At 44.5% G+C, this 20,831-nt stretch overlaps 1 protein-coding gene across 3 annotated transcripts; it reads right to left on the reverse strand.

The window, feature by feature from the left end:
- Positions 1-1,835: 1,835 nt before the first annotated feature.
- On the reverse strand, positions 1,836-17,223 carry GARIN1B (golgi associated RAB2 interactor 1B). Of its 3 annotated transcripts, none has more exons than XM_059074224.2 (7): positions 16,975-17,223; positions 15,670-15,854; positions 14,442-14,694; positions 10,270-10,391; positions 7,185-7,222; positions 4,063-4,230; positions 1,836-2,989 (listed from the first exon to the last, which is right to left on the reverse strand). In XM_059074224.2, exons 1-7 carry the CDS (start codon positions 17,221-17,223, stop codon positions 2,976-2,978), a joined length of 1,029 nt encoding a protein of 342 aa, XP_058930207.1. In that variant the 3' UTR covers positions 1,836-2,975. The 3 variants fall into 3 exon arrangements, with proteins under 3 accessions (XP_058930207.1, XP_066898348.1, XP_066898347.1); XM_067042246.1 differs by having other exon boundaries at positions 2,897-2,989; positions 7,185-7,228; XM_067042247.1 differs by lacking the exons at positions 4,063-4,230; positions 7,185-7,222.
- Positions 17,224-20,831: the final 3,608 nt, after the last annotated feature.

The raw sequence follows: 20,831 nt of genomic DNA on the forward strand, positions 1-20,831 counted from the left end.
CTAGAAGCTAAGTGAAGGAAGTGTTTCCAGGAGAAATCACGTGTGTTACATGCTAACAGTGAGGTGAGGACAGATTGACCATTGGCTTTAGCAATGTGAAGATCAGGTTTGGTGGGGTAGTGGAGGGGTTAGAGAGAGAATGTGAAGCAAGATGTCGGAAACCCTTTCAGGGAGTTTCCTATAAAGCGGAGCAGAGTGGGCAGAGGGGCCAAGAGAGGTTTTGTTTTATTTTGTTATGTTTTGAAATGGAAGATATAACAGTTATGTTTCGGAGAAATACCAGCATGTTTGTTACTGATGGGAAGGACCTAGGAGAGAGGATCAAACTGATGATGTAGGGAGAAGGGAGAGTTGCTGGAGCAATGTCCTTGAGTAGGGGGAGATGGCATGGGATCCAGTACAAAAGGGGAAGAGTTGGACTTTGCTTACAGTGAGACAGTTCTCCTATATTAATAAGGAGAGAAAATCGATCTACTGGTCCGATTCCAGGTAAGTGGTAGGCATCGTGGTGAGAACTTGGAGTTCTCTTTCAGCTGCTTCTATGTTCTCAGTGAAAGGGGAAGCTGGGTCATCAGGAGGCAGTGGGGGGTTTAAAGAGGGAAAAGATGTGAAATAGCCATTCAACAGAGAGAACATATGAGGGGAACATAGTATGATCTCCAGGCAACATTAAGGACCCTCTTGAGGCCTGAGATGATGACTTCGAGGTGAAAATGGTTAGTATGTCATATGTTTTCTCTCCAGGCAAGTTTAGTGGCATGGTGCAGGTTGATGGAGAGTTGGACTTGGTCGGTGAATAGAATAAAGTGGAAGAGACACAAAGGTGCTGATGGTACTTGCGAGGGAGTGATAATATTCAGGATGGATTCTGGAATCTAGGCTGGAGGGGAAGGGACTGAGGATGTGAGGAGAGTGAGGGATAGTGAAAACCCAGAAGGAGCAAGAGATTACAGGACTGGTGGGGTTGAAGGATTATTGAACTCAGGGAAATATAGGAGATGGTATAGTTGGAGAGTAGGAATAATGGGGTGGGTTGCAGTTATTAATGACAAACTCTAGGGTAAAATCAGGGGGGTCAGTGGCTGAGGAGGGTGAAGGACAGTAACAGCGACCAGGGTATGGGAAGGATCATCTATGTGGCTATTGAAAGCACCAAGAATTAGGACATAACTCATCCTTGGCAAGAGTGACGGTGGTCCAGGAACTTACTTTTAGCCCTCCAGCCATTTCAGTCTGAAAACCACTTCAGTGAATGGGGGGAAAGGATAGTTAGGGAGTGTGGGATTGACATGTACAGACTGCTGTATTTAAAATGGATAACCAGGGCTTCCCTGGTGGTGCAGTGGTTGAGAGTCCGCCTGCTGATGCAGGGGACACGGGTTCGTGCCCCGGTCCGGGAAGATCCCACATGCCGTGGAGCGGCTGGGCCCGTGAGCCATGGCCGCTGAGCCTGCGCGTCTGGAGCCTGTGCTCCGCAGTGGGAGAGGCCACAACAGTGAGAGGCCCGCGTACCGCAAAAAAAAAAAAAAAAGAAAAAAAGGATAACCAACAAGAACCTACTGTATAACACAGGGAACTCTGCTCAATATTATGTAACAGCCTAAATGGGAAAAGAATTTGAAAAATAATAGATACATGTATATGTATAACTGAATTATCACAACATTGTTAATCAACTGTACTCCAATATAAAATAAAAAGTTAAAAAAAAAAGTTATTTTGTCACTGCCCCCCCCAAAAAAAAACCCACTTCAGTGAAGAAAAAGACCCTCCTAGGGTATCCTAAATCAAAATAAGACATCCAAAAAAGCTTTCCAATTAGAAGGTTGGGTAGGTTTTCTGAAATACTCATAGTCTGGTTTTTATTGAATGTGAAATATTGTGCATTTTAAATAGAGGCCAGTCCATGGGCCATGTGGCAGACGCTCCTTAGTGACTCTCTTGATCCATAATTTGTGAACCCCTGATTTTACCTATACTTCAAGCCTGGAACCTCTGATTTACCTGTGCTTTGTGCCTGTGTCTCTTCTCTTTGGAATCTCTAATAAGCACTAACAAGATATGTCAACATTTCAAGGGGATGTCATATGCAAAAGAAAGTGAGCCAGTGTTTGTAGGGCTGAGACAATAGTAAACTTTGAAAGTTTGAACACAAAAGAGAAACTCCGCCTACTTCACAGACCTTGTCTTACAACCTCCTCCAGGAACCTTTCTGCAGCCTCAAACCCAAACCGCCATTTGGAACAGCAGGGCCAGGCTAGCAAGTTCAAGTTAGGGAATGCACTAAGGAAGAAGGTCTAAAGCTTGAATCAGAAAAGAGGGACTAACAAGAGAAACTGGCAAAAAGGGACATTTAAGGAGAAGCCTTTGGCTGGAATTCATTTCTGTCTCCTCATCCTTATCCAGAGGAATCTGAGTGGAGAAGAAAACACATACCTCTTTTGGTATATGGCCTTACTTTCAAGTTTTAAATTAGATAAATAGAAGCTCGGTGAGGCCTCTCTAAGAGGTGTACTTCTCTTTGTCCTCTCTTCTGTTTCTTTCTGTCACCACTTTTCTGCATCTTCCCTCTTCTCGATTTCCACCCTCCACATTCTTCTTCACCCCCATTTTGTTCTCTTCCACCTCTCCTCTGGTCCTGGTTCTCCTTCCTTCCTTCTCTCCAACTCTTGGTCCTGGTCCTTCTGAGAGCACGTCTTCTTGTGCTGGAATGGAGGTGAGGTGTGGTGATGTGCAGTGGTGAGGACATGAAGTTACGGACTGGAATGATGCTGGAATAATGCTTCTCATCCAGGAGCCATGCTCCCGAGTGGTTCTCCAGGGTAAGGCTGTGTTGTCAGCGTGAGATTATTCTAGTTTTTCCTTAGTTACAGCTTTCTTCTCCCCTCCACCCAGATAGAGTCCCTCAGAAAGCTGAATGCTGCAGAGTGGCTTGGTGAGGGCTGTGTAGATTCTCTCCAGTGTGAAAGCGTGGCTCAAATAGAACTTCCTGTAGGTGTAGGAGAGAAAAACTTTCAATAAGATATAATGCCTTAAAAGCTCTTCTGTGGGCACCTAGATACTTCTGTTAATTTTTAAAATTGTCAACTATTAATAACAGGTAACTTGTACGAGTTAGTAGTTTATTGATAATATTTTACTCTGGAAAACATATAACCACTTCTACCTTCTTTAAGGATCTCTCTCTGGTCAGACAGAGGCACAAAGGAAGTACTTAATGAATAATTGTTAAATGAATACATGGATAGATGGATGAGGCTTGGAGCTTGGGAAGATAAGGGCTGGGCCCCAGCTAGGGCCCCTAGCTCCTTCTCACTCTCCTCAGTGGAAGGTTGGGGCTCCCAGGGAGCTCAGAGAAGGGAAAGGAGCTCCCCCCTCCCCACTGCAGAGGCAGACCCTCATGCCTCCCACACTGCAGGGAGAAGGCAGCTCTAGTGATGACAGCGTCCTGCTAGTCTCTGTGCCTTCAGAGCCACTTGCAGGAACTCCCAGGGGCCTCTGGTGGCTCTGGAGGTGCCATACTTAGGGTTTCACTCAGGCCAGTTGGAGGTAAAGAAGAACAGGGCAAGAAGAAAGAGGGCTGAGGGCTTCCCTTGTGGTGCAATGGTTAAGAATCCGCCTGCCAATGCAGGGGACACGGGTTTGGGCCCTGATCCGGGACGATCCCACATGCTGCGGAGCAACTAAGCCCGTGCACCACAACTACTGAAGTCGGTGTGCCACAACTACTGAAGCCTGAGCACCTAGAGCCCGTGGTCCACAACGAGAGAAGCTACCGCAATGAGAAACCCACACACCACAACAAAGAGGAGCCCCCGCTCGCCGCAACTAGAGAAGGCCCGTGCACAGCAACTAAGACCCAACGTAGCCAAAAATAAATAAATAAATTTATTTATTTAAAAATAAAATAATAACTTTTTAAAAAAAGAAAGAAAGAGGCCCCCCACTCCCACCCCACAGTCTCCTGGAATCATCCCAAGGACCCTAGGACCTGAACCCAGACCTGAGGTAGAATTCCAGGCCTGTCCCAGGAAGGCATCTGGATTAATCCCATCACCGTACCTATAAGTGGTGCCCACTGGGGCCCGGTGGAGGCTGCCAGAGTGCCGAGGAGCGAAAGGGGCTGCGGCCCAGAGGGGTTCTCTCTTTCCCACTCTCCATAGGTGAACGACTCCCTCCAACTGAGGTCGTGGGTGCAAGGGATGGAGTCTTCATTGGGACAGTTTTTTTCTAGGTCAAAAAGGGAATGCATTTGTGTACTTTAATTCACAGAGCGCTCTCACAGAGTCCAGCCAACATTTGCGAGGTGCTTATTATGGGCCAGGCACTGTTCCAAACAGTTACAGGCGTTAATGCTCTTTTAATACTCACAACAACCCCCGAGAGGTCAGTGCTGCCATAGTCCCCATTTGATGCATGAGGATTCTGAGGCCCAGCAAGTTTAAGTCACTTACCCGTGGTCACAAAGTGAGGAGGCAAGGCCAGAATTCAAAGCCAGATAACGAGGCAACAGAGCCCGTGTTTTTACCACTACATCATGTGAACAAGGCAGTACCAGAAAAAGGAGGCAACCAACGTGGCTTGGAGAGGTTAACCAAGTGAATTTCCCTAGGAGATTCAGCTAGCTGAACTGGCAATGGCCTTTGAACCCAGATGGCCTGAAGCCAGAGCCTGTTCCTGGTCCACTTGGTTTCAGCTACTCAAAGGGTGGCTTGTAGCCTAGCAGCCTTGGCATCACCTAGAGCATGTAAAGAATGCTGTCTCAGGTCAACCCAGACCCACTGAATAGGGATCTGCATAGTAACAAGATCCTCAGGGGATCATTTGCACGTGAAAGTTTGGGAAGCACTGTGTTAGGTCACACCACCCACTGGTAGGTAGTCGAAAGATTCAACTACACAGGTAAGCTTGGGGACGCTGGCACTACGTGGCCCAAAGAGAAAAGAAGGGTTCCTTCAGCTCCAAGGAAAGAGCAGGGTCCTGAGGACACCCCAGGATGATTAATTGAAATCAGCCTAGGGGCATCTTGGGAACAACAGTTCCCCTGAGACAGATGTCCTATGAGTCTGAAATTCTACCTGTTCTCTCACGTCCTAGAAATAAGTTTGAAAGATTCTCTCTTTCTGTCTTCTTTAACTCTAATCTCATGTGGTATGTTTTGAGTGTATGTGTGTGTGTGTGTGCGTGTTTGAATGTGTGTGGAAAAACATTAATGAATCACCGTTATATTAGCAGTCACATAATATAAGAAAGTACTTCTAGACTTGGAGAAAACGTGGGCCAGCAATCAGCTCTATTTACCACATAGATCAGGGGTTGCGAACTGGCAGCCTCCAGGCTCACTTTGGTCTACGGAAACCTTTTGTTTGCCCACTAAGTGTTGGCCTGTACTGTACTTTAGTATTTTATGAAGTAGGGGGGTGGTATGTGATATAAAAATTCAGATTTTTGTTTTTTCTTGAAAAATCAGAGTATCTGGCAACCCCAGGCCTGTGTTGCAGTGTGGCAACAATTAGTTGAAGCTTTAATTGAAACGTTCACTTTTTCATGCCCCTGTCCCCACCACTCCCTATTGTCTCCTCATTGCTGAAACCAAGTGTCAGCCCAGCTGTTGTTTTACCAATGATAGAGTTGAGAGAAAACCCAGCCATTTCTTATATCTATGACACTTAGACTCTTTACTCCTCTCTACCCCCTGCAGATGTTTGACCCCTGGTTTGGATAAAAGTTGGCACAGCTCCCTTGGGATCTACACATTCCTCTAAATCTCTAAACATAACATGATATTCTGGCTGCTTCCTGAGCCAATTTGGAGGAATAATTTCTTAGTGGTGTGGTGCACAAATATTTATTGAGCTCTTATTGTGTTCCCAGCCCTGTGCTTGTCACTGTAGAAATTCAGAGGCACCAGAAAAATTTAGTATTGGTTGAAGAAACAAGACTTAAGCTTATGAAACAATTAGGGGGCTTCCCTGGTGGCGCAGTGGTTGGGAGTCCACCTGCCGATGCAGGGGACACGGGTTCGTGCCCCGGTCCGGGGGGATCCCACATGCCGCGGAGCGGCTGGGCCCGTGAGCCATGGCCGCCGAGCCTGCGCGTCCGGAGCCTGTGCTCCGCAACGGGAGAGGCCACAGCAGTGAGAGGCCCGTTTACCAGGGAAAAAAAAGAAACAATTAGGGATAGTACGTTGTGTAAGAGAGATTATGAGCAAGGAGAGATATGTCTGGGCAGGAAGGTGTTGTGAGTGGACCTGAAAGGTTAGGTAGGATTTAGGGTGGTGTCAGGAGGAAGGGAGGAGAGGGGGATTACTAAGGCATGGGGAAGGGTAGCTGAGGTTTGACCAGAGCAGAAGATTTGGGCTGTTGAACAGGAGGAGTCAGAGGGCTCCCATTTGAGGAGGGGACAGTGATCAGGTGAGATGGGTACGAGGGGAAAGTTCATGCAGTATCATCCATACCAAAATGAGTGGATCTCGGGTAAACCAGAACCCGGAAATAAATAGGGAACAGGGCTGCTGTTTCCAGAATGGGTCATGCTGTCTCACACAGACTCTGCGTCTCTTCCTAGAAACCCTGCCTCATCTGCCTTGGCCAGCCCACTTGTACTCATCCTCTCTGACTCAGCTCAGACCCCAGGCCTTCTGGGACAGCTTCCCGGGAGGAGTGAGGGAGGCCTGCCTTTGTGCTCCTGCGGCACCCCAGGCTTGAGCTTCGAATGTTGCCTGGAAGGAGAGGTTATGTAATTTGGGGATTTACCCATCTGACTCCAAAAATTATAAACCCCTTGAAGGGGGTGCTGTGTGATTCCAAAGCCTTCAACAGTGTTTGGCACTTCCCAAGTGTTCAGTGCATGCTTTTGAATGAATAAATGAATGAATGAACTAGCAGAAGATTGCTGCCGTGGTCCAGACAAGAGATGATAAAGTGGACTAGGGTGGGATCTGTGGGAGTAGAAATGAAGTAAAGAATATAAGAAACATTTGAAGGAAAGGAATTAATAGGATTTGATGCCAAATTGACTATGGCGGCCAAAGATCCCGGAGGAACTCAAACTAAGGTAACAGGAGGATGATGGCAACCCTGACAGCACCAGGAAAGTTGGGATGGGGTACTAGAGGCAATCTTATTCCTATATCTGCAGAGCAGAAAATTCTCCTAGACAAGGGGCCCCGTGCCCTCCGTTACCTGGACTGTCCTTTTTTTTCTCTGTTTTTCTGCTGCTCCTGGAACTCCAGCCATTTCAGGATCAAGGAAATGGAAGTCAAAAGAAAAAGAATAGAGCATGAAACTCTCATTTTAAATCTTGTTTCTAGTTACATTTTTCCTGATGCAACAAAAGCTTTAGAGGCAGATATAAATGTGAAAAAGGCCAGCTGTGACTATATTGGGTGGGTGTGACGCATATTAAAGTACCAGAAGAAAAAATAGGAAAGGGGGAGGCGGGATGGGGTGGAGTTTGGGCAGCAGAACCCAGGCTGCTGATTTTGCTGAGGTGGAGTGGGTGTGACTCCATCTGTTTGGTCCTGCGTCTTGGCCATTTATTTTATTTGCTGTACGTTGCATGTTGCTGCCAACGTGTAAAAACTGCTATAACCGCAACTAGACTAGAACCTGCCTAAATGAGGAGAAAAATCATCACTCAGGGCTTCATGCTGAAAAATTAAAGAGAAGAAACTAAATGTTTGTACAAAGCAATTATTGAGATAAGGAAGCAAAAATTTAATGTTCCCTGTTTCTCACATCCCTCTGATCCGCCTTGTACATGACAGCCCAGACTCGGTTGCCATAGCTCCCTGGCTGGTCTCTCTACACCTAGCCTCCCTCTCTTCAAATCACTGTCACTGCAACAGCCAGCGTGACCTTTTTAAAATGTAAATGGGATCATGCCACTTCCCTGTTTAAAATGCTGCTAAGGCTCCCATTACACTTAAAGTCTAAATCCATTCGCATGGCTTCCCAGCCCCTGCCTGACTTGGTCCCTGCCCACTTCTATGTCTTCCTTCCACCATCCCCACTTCCTACTGGCCTTCCTTCCCTTTCTCTGCACTCACCAAGCTTCTTCCTCAGGGCGAAGCCTCATTTGTTCCCTTACCCTGCACAGCAGCTTTCTCTACACTTTATCTGCCTTGTGCATGTCTCTCCTTCAGGTCTTTGACTCCTCTGACCTCCTGGAGATATTAAAAGCTGTCTGTGCCAGAGATTGCCAGTAGGTGCCCAGCGTGCCCTTTTCCCTCCTCCCTCCGGGGCAGAACATCTAATTTTGTGTTGGGCCCATGGCTATGTGGAATGGAGGCTGCATTTCCCAGCCTCCTTTGCAGCTGGGTGTGGCCATGTGACTGAATTGTGGCCAGTGAGGTATAAACAGAAGCCATCCTTCCCAGAGTAATAAAGAAAATCTGTAAGTTAACATTCTGAGACAGTCAAAATATCTTGCTATTAGATATCAAATATCTTCCTCCATTAGAGTCCAGGGCTCTCCAGCTCAGCAATGTGACATCTTACCATCTTACATCTTCCTTCATTACAGATCTCTGTATGATATACAGAGTGACAACCCCAGTATAAATTCTTTAACAGCAGGCAACTAACAAGTCTTCTTCTTGTGTTAATAGTTTTTCTACTTCCAGCTCAAGTTAGAATTAATAATACAAGCAAATTTTTTTTTTTTTGGCCGTGCCTTGCAGCTTGCGGGATCTCAGTTCCCTGACCAGGGACTGAACCCGGGCCCTCGGCAGTGAGAGCGCAGAGTCCTAACCACAGGACCACCAGGGAATTCCCTACAAGTTAATATTAATTGAGAGTTTATTACAACCTCCTGTAAATTTGCTGAGGATGGGCCAAGCACTTGATGCATGTGAGCTCATTTAATCCTGATACTATCTGCTTGAGGTTGGCAGTACTGCAATTTCTACTTCATAGGTGTAAAAACCGAGGCCCAGCAGAGTTAAGCAATATGCCCCCAAGGGCTCATAGAGTGGTGACTTGGGCCCAGGGTTGTATGAGCTCTTACCCATTATGAGAGATTGCATCCTCTGAGCTCTCCTGGTTTTTAGTTTATTACTGGCATTCACAAAGAAAACTTTCTTTTTTTAAATTCTATCTCTGAGTTGCTGGTCCCGGTTATGAAAAAAATCCCCTTCTCTCTGACACCTCGTTTTTCTCTTCTGGTGCCATTTACTAATTTTTTTCTGTTCTTCCTTTTCTTTGACATCACAAATCAAGTTCAACTAGGACTCCGGTTCCCATTTCATCTTTGCTCTCTGGCCGTGGTGCCCTGTGGTCTAAGTGCTCTCGACCTCTGTCTCTCTCATACCCACCAGTCGTAAGATGCAACCCTAAGTCACCTGTACATGTAAGGACATTTCCTCAGGCATGGAGAAGACAGGCCTGCATGAGGGAGCTTTCCAGAAAACATTAAAAAAAAAAGTGACCATAGAAGCTCCATAAAGTTCAAGCAGAGGCCAGATAATGACACTTTTTTTTTTTTTTCGGTACGCGGGCCTGTCACTGTTGTGGCCTCTCCCGTTGCGGAGCACAGGCTCCGGAAGCACAGGCTCAGCGGTCATGGCACATGGGCCCAGCCGCTCCGCTGCATGTGGGATCTTCCCGGACTGGGGCACGAACCCGTGTCCCCTGCATTGGCAGGTGGACTCTCAACCACTCCGCTACCAGAGAAGCCTGATGATGACATTTTAAACAATGTTTTGATTACTTTTCTGTAGGACTAGAAACTAGTTTAGAAATTAGGTTTTACTTTTCCACCTGTGTTACTAATTTATTCTTAATATTGAAGAAGCTACTTTTCATTTTTTTGGTTTTTTTTTTTTTTTTTTTTTTTTTTGCGGTACGCGGGCCTCTCACTGTTGTGGTCTCTCCCATTGCGGAGCACAGGCTCCGGACACGCAGGCTCAGCGGCCATGGCTCGCAGGCCCAGCGGCTCCGCGGCATGTGGGATCCTCCCGGACTGGGGCACGAACCCGTGTCCCCTGCATCGGCAGGTGGACTCTCAACCACTGCACCACCAGGGAAGCCCTACTTTTCATTTTTTATAAAATTCCTCCTCTGGGGTCAAGCCCACGATGCTTGTGGAGAAGGAGAATTAGGCAAAGAGACCAGGGAAAGGTTGCCCTGAGTCAAGAATACAGACTGGATACTGAGGGGCAATACTTCATGCACCTCCCTGTGCCCATTAACCAAGGTAACTTGGTTTCTGGATCTCCCAGCGCAGACCATCTGGGGACGTCATGCTGGCTGGATTTGAGTCACGTACCTGAACTGGTTGTGCTGGTGCAAGTCGGCAAAGATCTGAGAGAGGGCCTCACTCTCCCCCTTGGCCATCAGCTGCGTGAGGCTCTCGCTGGGCTGGGAGGCTTGGAGTTTCTTCTGCACTAACTAGATGGAGGAAAGAAAAGCAAAACCAGGTGGTTAAGTTCTCAGCGTCTCTGCATTTTCCTAATATCATGGTCCAGACCCTAAAGGTTAGAACTCAGCTGTCCTATCAGACAGAGCCACGCCAACTGCACAGAGAGGCAATTCTGAGGCCAGATCTGTTTGTTTATACCCCCGTACTGTTAGAAATATCCTTTGGTGTCCCAAGAATACCATTGTCTCTGAAAACTTTAAACATAATTTAGTAGATAAGCTATTCTTATTACCATACCTTAATATGTTATTGAATAGCCTATTAATATAAACTTTAATAAAGCTTATGCTGTTTTTATATTTAAATGGAAGGGGATTAAATGTTTATTGTAGGAATTTAATGTTTTTCAAATTCATTTCTCTAAGAAATATCCTACGTTGAGCTACTTTTTATGCCAGAGTAAAACTGCCTTTTTTCCTGTTGCCTGCGATACCCCCCAGATGCCCCAGCTGTGCAAGCTGCTTATATTCATTCAATATTTATTGAATATCAACTATGTGCCAGGCACTGGGGAATCGAAGTGAAGGAAACAGATAAAAATCTCAACCTTCATGGATTTTGTGTTGTAACTCAAGTCAGGCTTCTGTTCATTACACTCTAAGGCCTGGGGCAAAAAGGCCCAGGTGGCTTCCCTGAATTCTATCAAATATTTAAAGAAGTAGTAACACCAATCTTCACAAACTCAGACATAGAGGAGGAGGGAACACTTCCCAAATTACTCAATAAGGTGAGTATTACCCTGATACCAAAGCCAGGCTATCACAAGAAAACTACAGACCGATATCTCTAATGAACATAGATGCAAAACTCCTTAACAAAATGCTAGTGAACCAAATCCAGTAATATATAAAAAGGATCATACACACCATAACCAAATGGAATTTATTGCAGGAACACAAGGCTGGTTTAACATCTAAAAGTCAATTAATGTAATATACTATATTAATAGAATAAAGGACAAAATATGTGATCATCTCAGCAGATGGAGAAAAAGCATCTGGCAAAATCTAATACCCATTCATGATAAAAATTCTCAATAAACAAGGAATAGAATGGAGTTTCCTGAATCTTATAAAAGGCATCTACAAAAATCCCATGGTTAACATTATACTTAATAAAAGACTGGATGTTTTTCCCCTAATACCAGGAACAAGGCAAGGATGTCTACTTTTGCTACTTCTGTTAAACATTGTACTGAAGTTTCTAACTAATGCAATAAGGCAATAAACAAATAAATGGATCCAAACTGGAAATGAAGTTAAGCTGTCTTTATTCGCAGATGACATGAATGTATGCACATATGTAGAAAATCCCAAGGAATCCACAAAAACTACTACAACTAATAAACATGATTAATACACAAAAACCAATTGTATTCCTGTACACTTTCAATGACTGATGCAAAAATTAAATTAAGAAAACAATTCCATTCACAATAATATCAACAACAATCAAATACTTAGGAATATGTTGAACAAAAGAAGTGTAGAACTTGTAAACTGAAAGCTACAAAACATTGCTAAGGGAAATTAAATTAGATTGACATAAATGGAAAGACATTCGATATACATGTATTAAAAGACTCAATATTGTCAAGATGGCAATTTTCCCCAAATTGATATATAAATTCCACATGTCCTTATCAAAATTCCAGCAGGCTTTTTTTTTTGTTTGTAGAAATCGACAAGTTGATCCTAAAGTTTACATGGAAATGTAAAGGATCTGGAATAGCCAAAACAATTTGAAAAAGAGCAAAATTAGAAGATTTACAACACCCAATTTCAAAACTTACTATAAAGTTACATTAATCAAGACATTGTGGTATTGGCACAAGACTAGGCAAATGAATCAATGGAACAGAATTGAGAAGCCAGAAATAGATCCTTTCATTTATGGTCAATTGATTTTTGGCAAAGATGCCAAGCCAGTTCAATGTGGAAAGGATAGGCTTTTCAACAAATGGTACTAGGACAGTTGTATATCCACATGCTTTAAAAAAAAAAAAAAAAAAAAGTACTTAAAAAAGTACCCCTACCTCACATCATACACAAATATTAATTCAAAATGGATCAAAGACCTAAATGTAAGAGCTAAGTCTTCTAGACTTCTAGAAGAAAATATAGGATAACATCTTAGTGACTTTGGGTTGAACAAAGAGTTTTTAGATACGACACCAAAAGCCTGATCCATAAAAGAAAAAATTGATAAACTGCATTTCATCAATATTTTAAACTTTTGGGCTTCCCTGGTGGTGCAGTGGTTAAGAATCCACCTGCCAATGCAGGGGACACGGGTTCAAGCCGTGGTCCGGGAAGATCCCACATGCTGCGGAGCAACTAAGCCCATGTGCCACAACTACTGAGCCTATGCTCTAGAGCCCTCACGCTGCAACTACTAAAGCCTGCGCGCCTAGAGCCCATGCTCTGCAACAAGAGAAGCCACTGCAATGAGAAGCCCGCACACTGCAACGAAGAGTGGTCCCTGCTCGCCACAACTAGAGAAAGCCTGCACGCAGCAACAAAGACCCAATGCAGCCAAAAATAAAAATAAATAAATAAAATAAAATTTTAAACTTTTGCTCTTCAAAAGACATCATTAAGAAAATGAAAAGACAACTCACAGACTGGGAGAAAATATTTACAAATCATACATCTGATAAAGGACTTGTATCCAGAATATGCAAAGAACTCTTAAAACTCAATAAAAAGAAAAAAATCAATTTAAAAATAGGCAAGGGACTTCCCTGGTGGTCCAGTGGTTAAGTCTCTGTGCTTCCACTGCAGGGGGCCTGGGTTTGATCCCTGGTCAGGGAACTAGATCCCACATGCATGCCACAACTAACAGTTTGCATGCCACAACTAACAGTTTGCATGCCACAACTAAGAAGCAGGCGAGCTGCAACTAAGAAGCTGGCCTGCCTCAACTAAGACCTGGCACAACCAAATAAATAAATAAAATAAATATATTTTTTAAAAGTTTCAAGAAAGATTTGAATAGAAATTTCACCAAGAAGATATATAAATGACTAATAAGCCCATGTAAAGTTGCTCGACAGGAAACCCTAATTAAAAACTTAACACATCCACTAGAATGACTTTAATTAAAAAGATAATACCATTGTTTTGTTTTTGGCCGTGTGGCTTGTGGGATTTTAGTTCCCTGACCAGGGATTGAACCCAGGCCCTCAGCAGTGAACGGAGTCCTAACCACTGAAACCGCCAGGGAATTCCCAACAATACCATTGTTGGTGAAGATGCAGAGAAACTAAAACCCTCGTGCATTAGTGGTGGGAATGAAAATGGTACTGTCACCTTGGAAAACAGTTTGCCGGTTTAAACATAAACTTACCATATGACCCAGCAATTCCAATTCCTTGGAATCTACCCATGACAAATGAAAACATACCCTAACATACATCTATACAAAAACTTGTACACAAATGTCCACAGCAGCATTATTCATAATAGCCCCAAACTGGAAACAATCCAAATGTCCATCAACTGGTGAACAGATAAAACATGGTATATCTATACAATGGAATACTATTCAGCAATTGAAAGGAATAAATTATTGGTAATCTGTGACTCTACCCTAGAGTTGGCCCCATGCTATGATATGGATGAACTTGAAAAACTTTATGCTAAGTGAAAGAAGCCAGACACGAAAGCCTATATATTATGGGATTCCATTTATATGAAATGTTTCAGAAATATGAGTAGGGACTGAAGACAGATCAATGGCTGCCTAGGGCAGAAAGTAGGAACAGGGAATGACTGCAAATGGGCATGAGGGAATTTTTTAGGGTGATAGAAATGTTCTAAAACTGGATTGTGGTGATGGCTGCACAACTCTACACATTTACTGAAAAATTTGAACTGTACACTCAGGTGAGTTTTAATCAGTAAAGCTGGTTAGAAAAGACCTAAGGCAAGGCTTCCCAGGGTGCCCCCGTATCAGCTCAACAAAGCTCTACAGCTCAGCTCTGACCTTGGCTGGAAGAGCCAGTGGTGCTCACTTACCTGTGAGTCTCCTGAGGGACTGCAGCTGTTCTTGGGTACCAGGCAGTGAGTGATGAGAATCCTAGGGTCTTTGGTGGTGATGGACAGGCCCTTCTGCAGAATTTGAACCAGTCGGATCCAGAAGTGGAAGACAGTCTCAGGATGGTCAGGGTGGAGCCTTAGGTAGTAGATCTTCTCCGTGACTGTCCTCAACCGCAGGATACGCTGAAAGCGGTCACATACCTGGAGCTCCACAAACTTCAAAGGGAGAATCCTGAAGGTGTGAGGGAAGACACACATTGACAACCCCATTGCTTCTGATCCAACCCTGTCTTCATTAAAATGAGGAGTGTCTCCTTCAGAACTGAGGCTTTGGTGGGTAGGAGAGAGAATGCTTAGCACAGTGGTGCTCAAACTTTGGGGAGATCAGATTCACCTGGGGAGCTTGTTTAAAATGCAGACGCCTGAAGATACCCTCAAAGATTCAGATTCAGTAGGTCTGGGGTGAGCCCCTGGAATCTGCATTCTAACCTCTACCCATCCTGCCATGATTCTCATGCTGGTGTTCCCTGGATCCTGCTTGAGAGGGACAGCCTGGGAGTAAGGTAGCTGGCATCACAGGGCTTTTCAATTTCCTTCTTGACAGCACAACAGCAGCTGGGTCTCCCTGTCCAGCTTGTCCATTCATTGACCTCAATGCCTCAATTACTCTTCCCAAAGGAGCTAAGATTCAAGGAGCTGCCTTTGGATCTAGTATTAGTCAGCTGGGTCTGGGCTGTACTTGCCATAGGTGTACCTAGAACATAATGGAGAGGTCTATCACTGAAGCAACATGGAGCAATGAAGGGTTTACTTGGACTTCTGGGAATATCTAGAGATACTTGAGATATCCTACAGAAGAGGCTCAAACATCTAAAAGGGCCGTTTCATCTCGGACAAGCACAATGTTACAGCTCCAAGTGAGACTTCGTTCCGCTCACTTTACCAGTAGGAAGACTGCAATGCAGCAAGTAACTTGTGACTCAAAAATTATTTGAGTCTAGTTAGTTGCATAAGGACTAGAACCTGCATGTCCCAGCCAGTGCTTCATCTGCCAGACTGCCTGGCTTCCTTGCCCCTTGGCCCAAAGCGGAGAGATTTCCTAAGAACTCAGTGCAGTGAATGCAGCGAGAAGGAAAGAGAGCATGTAGACTGGCCCTCACTCCTGTCCACTTTATGGCCCCGCTTTGCCCCACTTCAGGATGCTTACCTCTTCAGGATGATCTTGGGGGCTGTAGTTGGTTGGTTCCATGTCTGGCTCTGCCCATGGTGCCATATGACGTTGGCCATGAAGAGGATGTTGGGAAGAGGCAGGCAGGGCACAGAGGAGGTCACCCCAAGGGCGGTGGTGTTGGAGGCTTTGTAGATGTCTATCCAGTTCCTGCCCTTTTTGACCTGCAAAGCAGCACCCCCAGGGCACAGTCTGAGCCCTGGCAGAAGCAGCAGTATGTTTCAGGTGGGAGTTTCTCAGACTCAGCACCATTCACATTTTGGGCTGGATAATTCTTTGCTTGGGGGAGGAGCTGTCCTGTGCATTGTAAGATGCTTAGCAGTGTCCATGGCCTCTGCCAATCAGATGCCAGGAGCAATCTCCACCCTCCCCCCATACAAATTGCGATAACCCAAAATGTCTTCAGACATTGCCAAATGCCCCCTGCTGGCAGGGGCAAAATCATCGCTCGTTGGGAACCACAGTTTTAACCTATATTGGTTAAACAACTGTACCAGTATTTACTTTACCTACTATTAGCAATTGTCCACAAGAGTTCCTTGACGTGTGTCACACTTCTGTGAATCCTCCCCAGACTGTTTTCCTGGGTTTTCTTTGAAAAACCTGTCCTTTGGCACTTTCTTGAGGGACCCTATTATCTCCTGCACCTTTTCTGCACTGTCAGGTCCCTGTAACTTCCAAGTTCTGTTTATTCTGGGTTCCATCTGGCCTAAGGGGAGCCCAGACAAGGAAACAAAAATGCACTGAGTGCCGTTGCACTAAGGCCTTTGCCTCCTGTGTTTCATGGAACAGCCAGGTCAGTCCCACCCTTTTTACAATAGAGGAAACTGGGATTCAGGGTGTGCAGGTCACCTTCCTGATGACACCTCCTGATAAGAAAGCAGTGGACCGGACTCTGAGCCCAGATCTCTCTGGGCACCCAGCTCCTATTCTTTCACCCACCAACATTTCTGTTCTGAACGCTCAAAGGGCAGCTCACTTTACTGCCTCTTTGTTCATCTGCCTTGAGATCCAGCAGCCTGGAGGAGGAAGTAAATTGAGGGAGGAAGCTACCAAATCCTCCACTCAGAGCAGACAACACTTGACTTCTCTCCCCAGAGTGACTGCAGGAGAAAACCTATCTGGAGCTCTGCAAAGTCAGGGTCAGATGGGGGTAGCCTTGCCTTAGGTTCCTCTCTTTGCCTCAGTTGTCACTCCACTCCAGTTCCAGGGATAGACTCTGTCACGTTGTGGGAACAGATTTAGAGGAATCAAGGAGTGCCATTCTGAGTGGCCCAAGAGTACCTGGACAAAGTTGCTTTCAAACACCACTGATTCAGGAAACAGGTTGAATTCTGGAGAATGAACCATCTGGCAGAGCAGTCCCTCTTCCACACCCAGGCCCACTCCAGGATTTGGTTCCCTATCCACAGGAAAGAGGCCCCTAAATTCTTCCCAGGCATTCAGGGAACGGAAGGTTGGATAGGATCTTGTGACTTTTACTGTCTTCTTCGATTTGTTCCAAGTCTTTCTATGTGGAACTGATGACAACATTTCCGCACATGCTCAGGGGCCTGCTGCGCATTTGTCCTGGGATCTCTCTCTTCCCTTCTGGCCTTGGGCAGCTGGCCAAGACCTGGGACCACCAATCAGATCACAATGATGAATGGATGACATCATGAAAAAACAGGGCAGGCCTGCAGGAAAGGGAAATGCAGAGGAGCCTCCCTTTTCCTCCAGAGTGCTTTTACAGCTTGTTTAGTGCCCTGACAGGCCCCAGCCCTTCTCAGGACCTGAGCTCCCCCAGAACTTGCTAAGAAAGTGCTGAACCAGGCACAAAGCAAAGAAGGAAGGCTGTTAGGAAGCTCCTTCTGCTTCTAAGAGGAAAATACCCTCCCTGCCTTTCAACCCTCCCTTACTCTGAAGGCGACTACCCCCAAAGAGTTTTAAAGGCTGTTGTCAATTTAAAACTCAGCTTTCCTGAGCTTTGTACCATGTGGGCCCCACATACCCTGGTTTATCTGCAGTAGCCTTTGCTGTTTCTGGAAGGAGTTGAGGGGCTGTAGGTGCCTGCTCTGTGTTCTCCTACAGCTGCCTGGCTACTTCTGCGGGCCTTATTTCCCTGAGGAAGTCAAACTGAAGAACTGTAGAAACAAGTAGTTTCTTATCCAGGGGCTGGCTTGGTGAGGGTACCAGCTGAGAGGGATAGAATCCCAATGAGCAGCTCTGCTGGATCAACAAGCCCTGCTTCCTCACCCTTGAGCCAGAGGAAGAAAGAGCCCAGATCTTGGGGTGGCTAGATCAGAGGCAAAGAACCAAGCAGGCTGACTGCTATTCAAGTCTATTTCAGGGAGAAATCACATTCTAGTTTGGACAAAATTCCAGAATCTATTAATCATCAAGGTACAATTCACCAACCATCAAGGTTAAATACAGTCAATTTAGAAAAGCAATTTGACAACCAACATATGCAAAGTACAAGCATGGAGGTTTATTTTTGTGTTTCATTATCAAGTCAGGGAGAAGGCTGAAAGGTCACGAGGCTTTCCGTACCTGATTCCATCATCTCCCTTTCTGAGTCGTTTCCATTACGCCCCTGCTCTATCGGCTCGCTCATGGCTAAAGCAACTTCTGCACTCACGTTCCTTGTTTTCTTTTGTTTACCATGTGGGAGAAATGTCCTCTATGGTAACATTCTCTAAGGATGGGGTCAGAGACTGCATCCTGTGGTTTACATTTCCCTGGAAACAACATACAGTACAAAAGTGATGGCAGTTAATACGCTGATACGATGCTTTTCACAGTGAAAGCTTACCTGCAACAGTAAATCTTATTGGCTTAGATACATGGTTTGGATATATTTGGCCATTGAGACATTCAAAAATTCCCGTCAATATGGAAGATGACTTTTTCTCTTTACAAGCCTGTTGAGTCCATTTGTGTGGTGTGTAGAGGGTGGCTTTTTAGCACCCAGTCTAAATAGCTAATTGTGAGGAAGCAAGCTTTCAGCTCTAAACAAAATGCTAAACAATGATAAAATGGTGCCTTAAGTTCCTATTCCTTCCTACCTGCCCCCATCAAACCTCAAAAACTAGCACACTGAACCTTTTAAAAAAACATTTGATAAATACTTAGTTGTCTGTCCCAATATCCATTCTCTCCATTCCTTTAGTAATAGAATGGTTGGTTTTTAGTTGGACACAAGTTTCTGGTATAACTATTACATTTCCTGGCCTCCCTTATAGCTAGGTAAAGCCATAGGACAAAAAAAAGAAAAGAGGTAAACTCAAGTGTTGGGTGAAATTTCTATGAGGAATCATTATGGGAAGGGGACATGCTCTTTTTCACTCCTTGTTTTTCCCTTCTGACTGGAATACAGACTTGATGGCTGGAGCTTGAGCAGCTCTTTTGGGCCATGAAGTGGCATGCCAAGGATGGTAGCATAGCAAGATAAAAGGGCTCCAATTCCTTGCAAATCATAAAATTATCATACTCGTCCTGAACTCTGTACCTCCAGACTTCTTTTAAGTATGAAGGAAATAAAGGTTTTCTGTGACTTTGAGCCAGACTTAAAACAAGCTGATAGAACTATATAAAATGACTATCTACTCTTCTGGACAAATTTTACAGGAAATTATGGTACTATTTACCAATAATTCTAAGCAATGAAGAAAATAGGGTTAATTTACAATCAAGTTGGACCTTAAGAATGACAAACATAATTTCTGGAAAACGTTGTATAAATATATATTCCAGTAATATGAGTAACTTATTGGATTTGTTTTTCTGTGTATACATTGATGTTGATGCTGTCACAATTTTGACTTCTGCACATTTACTGATGAGCACTTTGGTGAGAGTCTCCTCGACTATGCTGATTGTCCTTTGGTTTGAGGCTAAAGTCACTTTGGCAGGGTTGGGTATCATTTCAAAAGCTCGCTCAAGAATGACCAGGAAGGACTTCCCTGGCGGTCCCGTGGTGAAGACTTTGCCTCCAATGCAGGGGGTGCGGGTTCAATCCCTGGTCAGGGAGTTAAGATCCCACATGCCTCAGGGCCAAAAAACCAAAACATAAAACAGAAGCAATATTGTAACAAATTCAATAAAGACTTTGAAAATGTCCACGTCAAAAAAATATTTAAAAAAAAAAGAATGATCAGGATATCTGGTTGTCAGTTGAGGCTGGGCCCAGGTTGTGTAGGGTTTAAAGCTTATACAATTTTGGAGACTCTTAAAAATAAAAAAGACTGGAAGGAGAGGTGAGTCAGGAGTTATTGTTTAATGGGTACAGGCCTCAGAGATTAGTTGTGGTGATGTTCGCACAACAATGTGAATGTATGTACTGCCACTGAACTGTAAACCTACAAATGGTTAAAACAGTAAATTTTACATTGTGTGTCTTTTACCACAATTTAAAAAAATGCTGGAGCATAAAAAATGAAATTTTAAAATCCTTTGAAAGTATGATACAAAATTGCTGGAGGCCCTCCTAGGGCCTTGGAATAGCCCATGTGATTAAGGAACCCTGAAGCTTAAGCTTTATTAGCTTCATGGTAAATATATTCCATTTAAATATGTGTCACTATTTTTAAAAAAACCTGGGACTTCCCTGATGGCGCAGTGGTTAAGAATCCGCCTGCCAATGCAGGGGACATGGGTTTGATCCCTGGTCAGGGAAGATCCCACATGCCGTGGAGCAGCTAAGTCCATGTGCTGCAACTACTGAACCTGCTCTCTAGAGCCTGCGAGCCACAACTACTGAAGCCCACGTGCCCTAGAGCCTGCGTACCACAACTACTGAGCCCACGTGCTGTAACTACTGAAGCCTGAGCGCCTAGAGCCCGTGCTCTGCAACAAGAGAAGCCACCGCAAAGAGAAGCCCTTGCACTGCAGTGAAGAGTAGCCCCTGCTCACCGCAACTAGAGAAAACCCGCATGCAGCCACGAAAACACAATGCAGTCAAAAATTTAAAAATTAAATAAAATTAAAATTAAAAATTAAAAAAAATTGTATTACATAAGGAGTACATGTGCTTGTAGAATAATAGAAAATACAGACAAGTTTAAAAACAAATAGCATATTCCTACCTCCCAGAAAACGTCACTGTAACAGCTACACGTGTGTGTACTAAAATGAGATCATACTGTAAAAATCGTTTTAAA

This window comes from Kogia breviceps, chromosome 9, assembly GCF_026419965.1.
Source record: "Kogia breviceps isolate mKogBre1 chromosome 9, mKogBre1 haplotype 1, whole genome shotgun sequence".
NCBI classification, from domain to species: Eukaryota; Metazoa; Chordata; class Mammalia; order Artiodactyla; family Physeteridae; genus Kogia; species Kogia breviceps.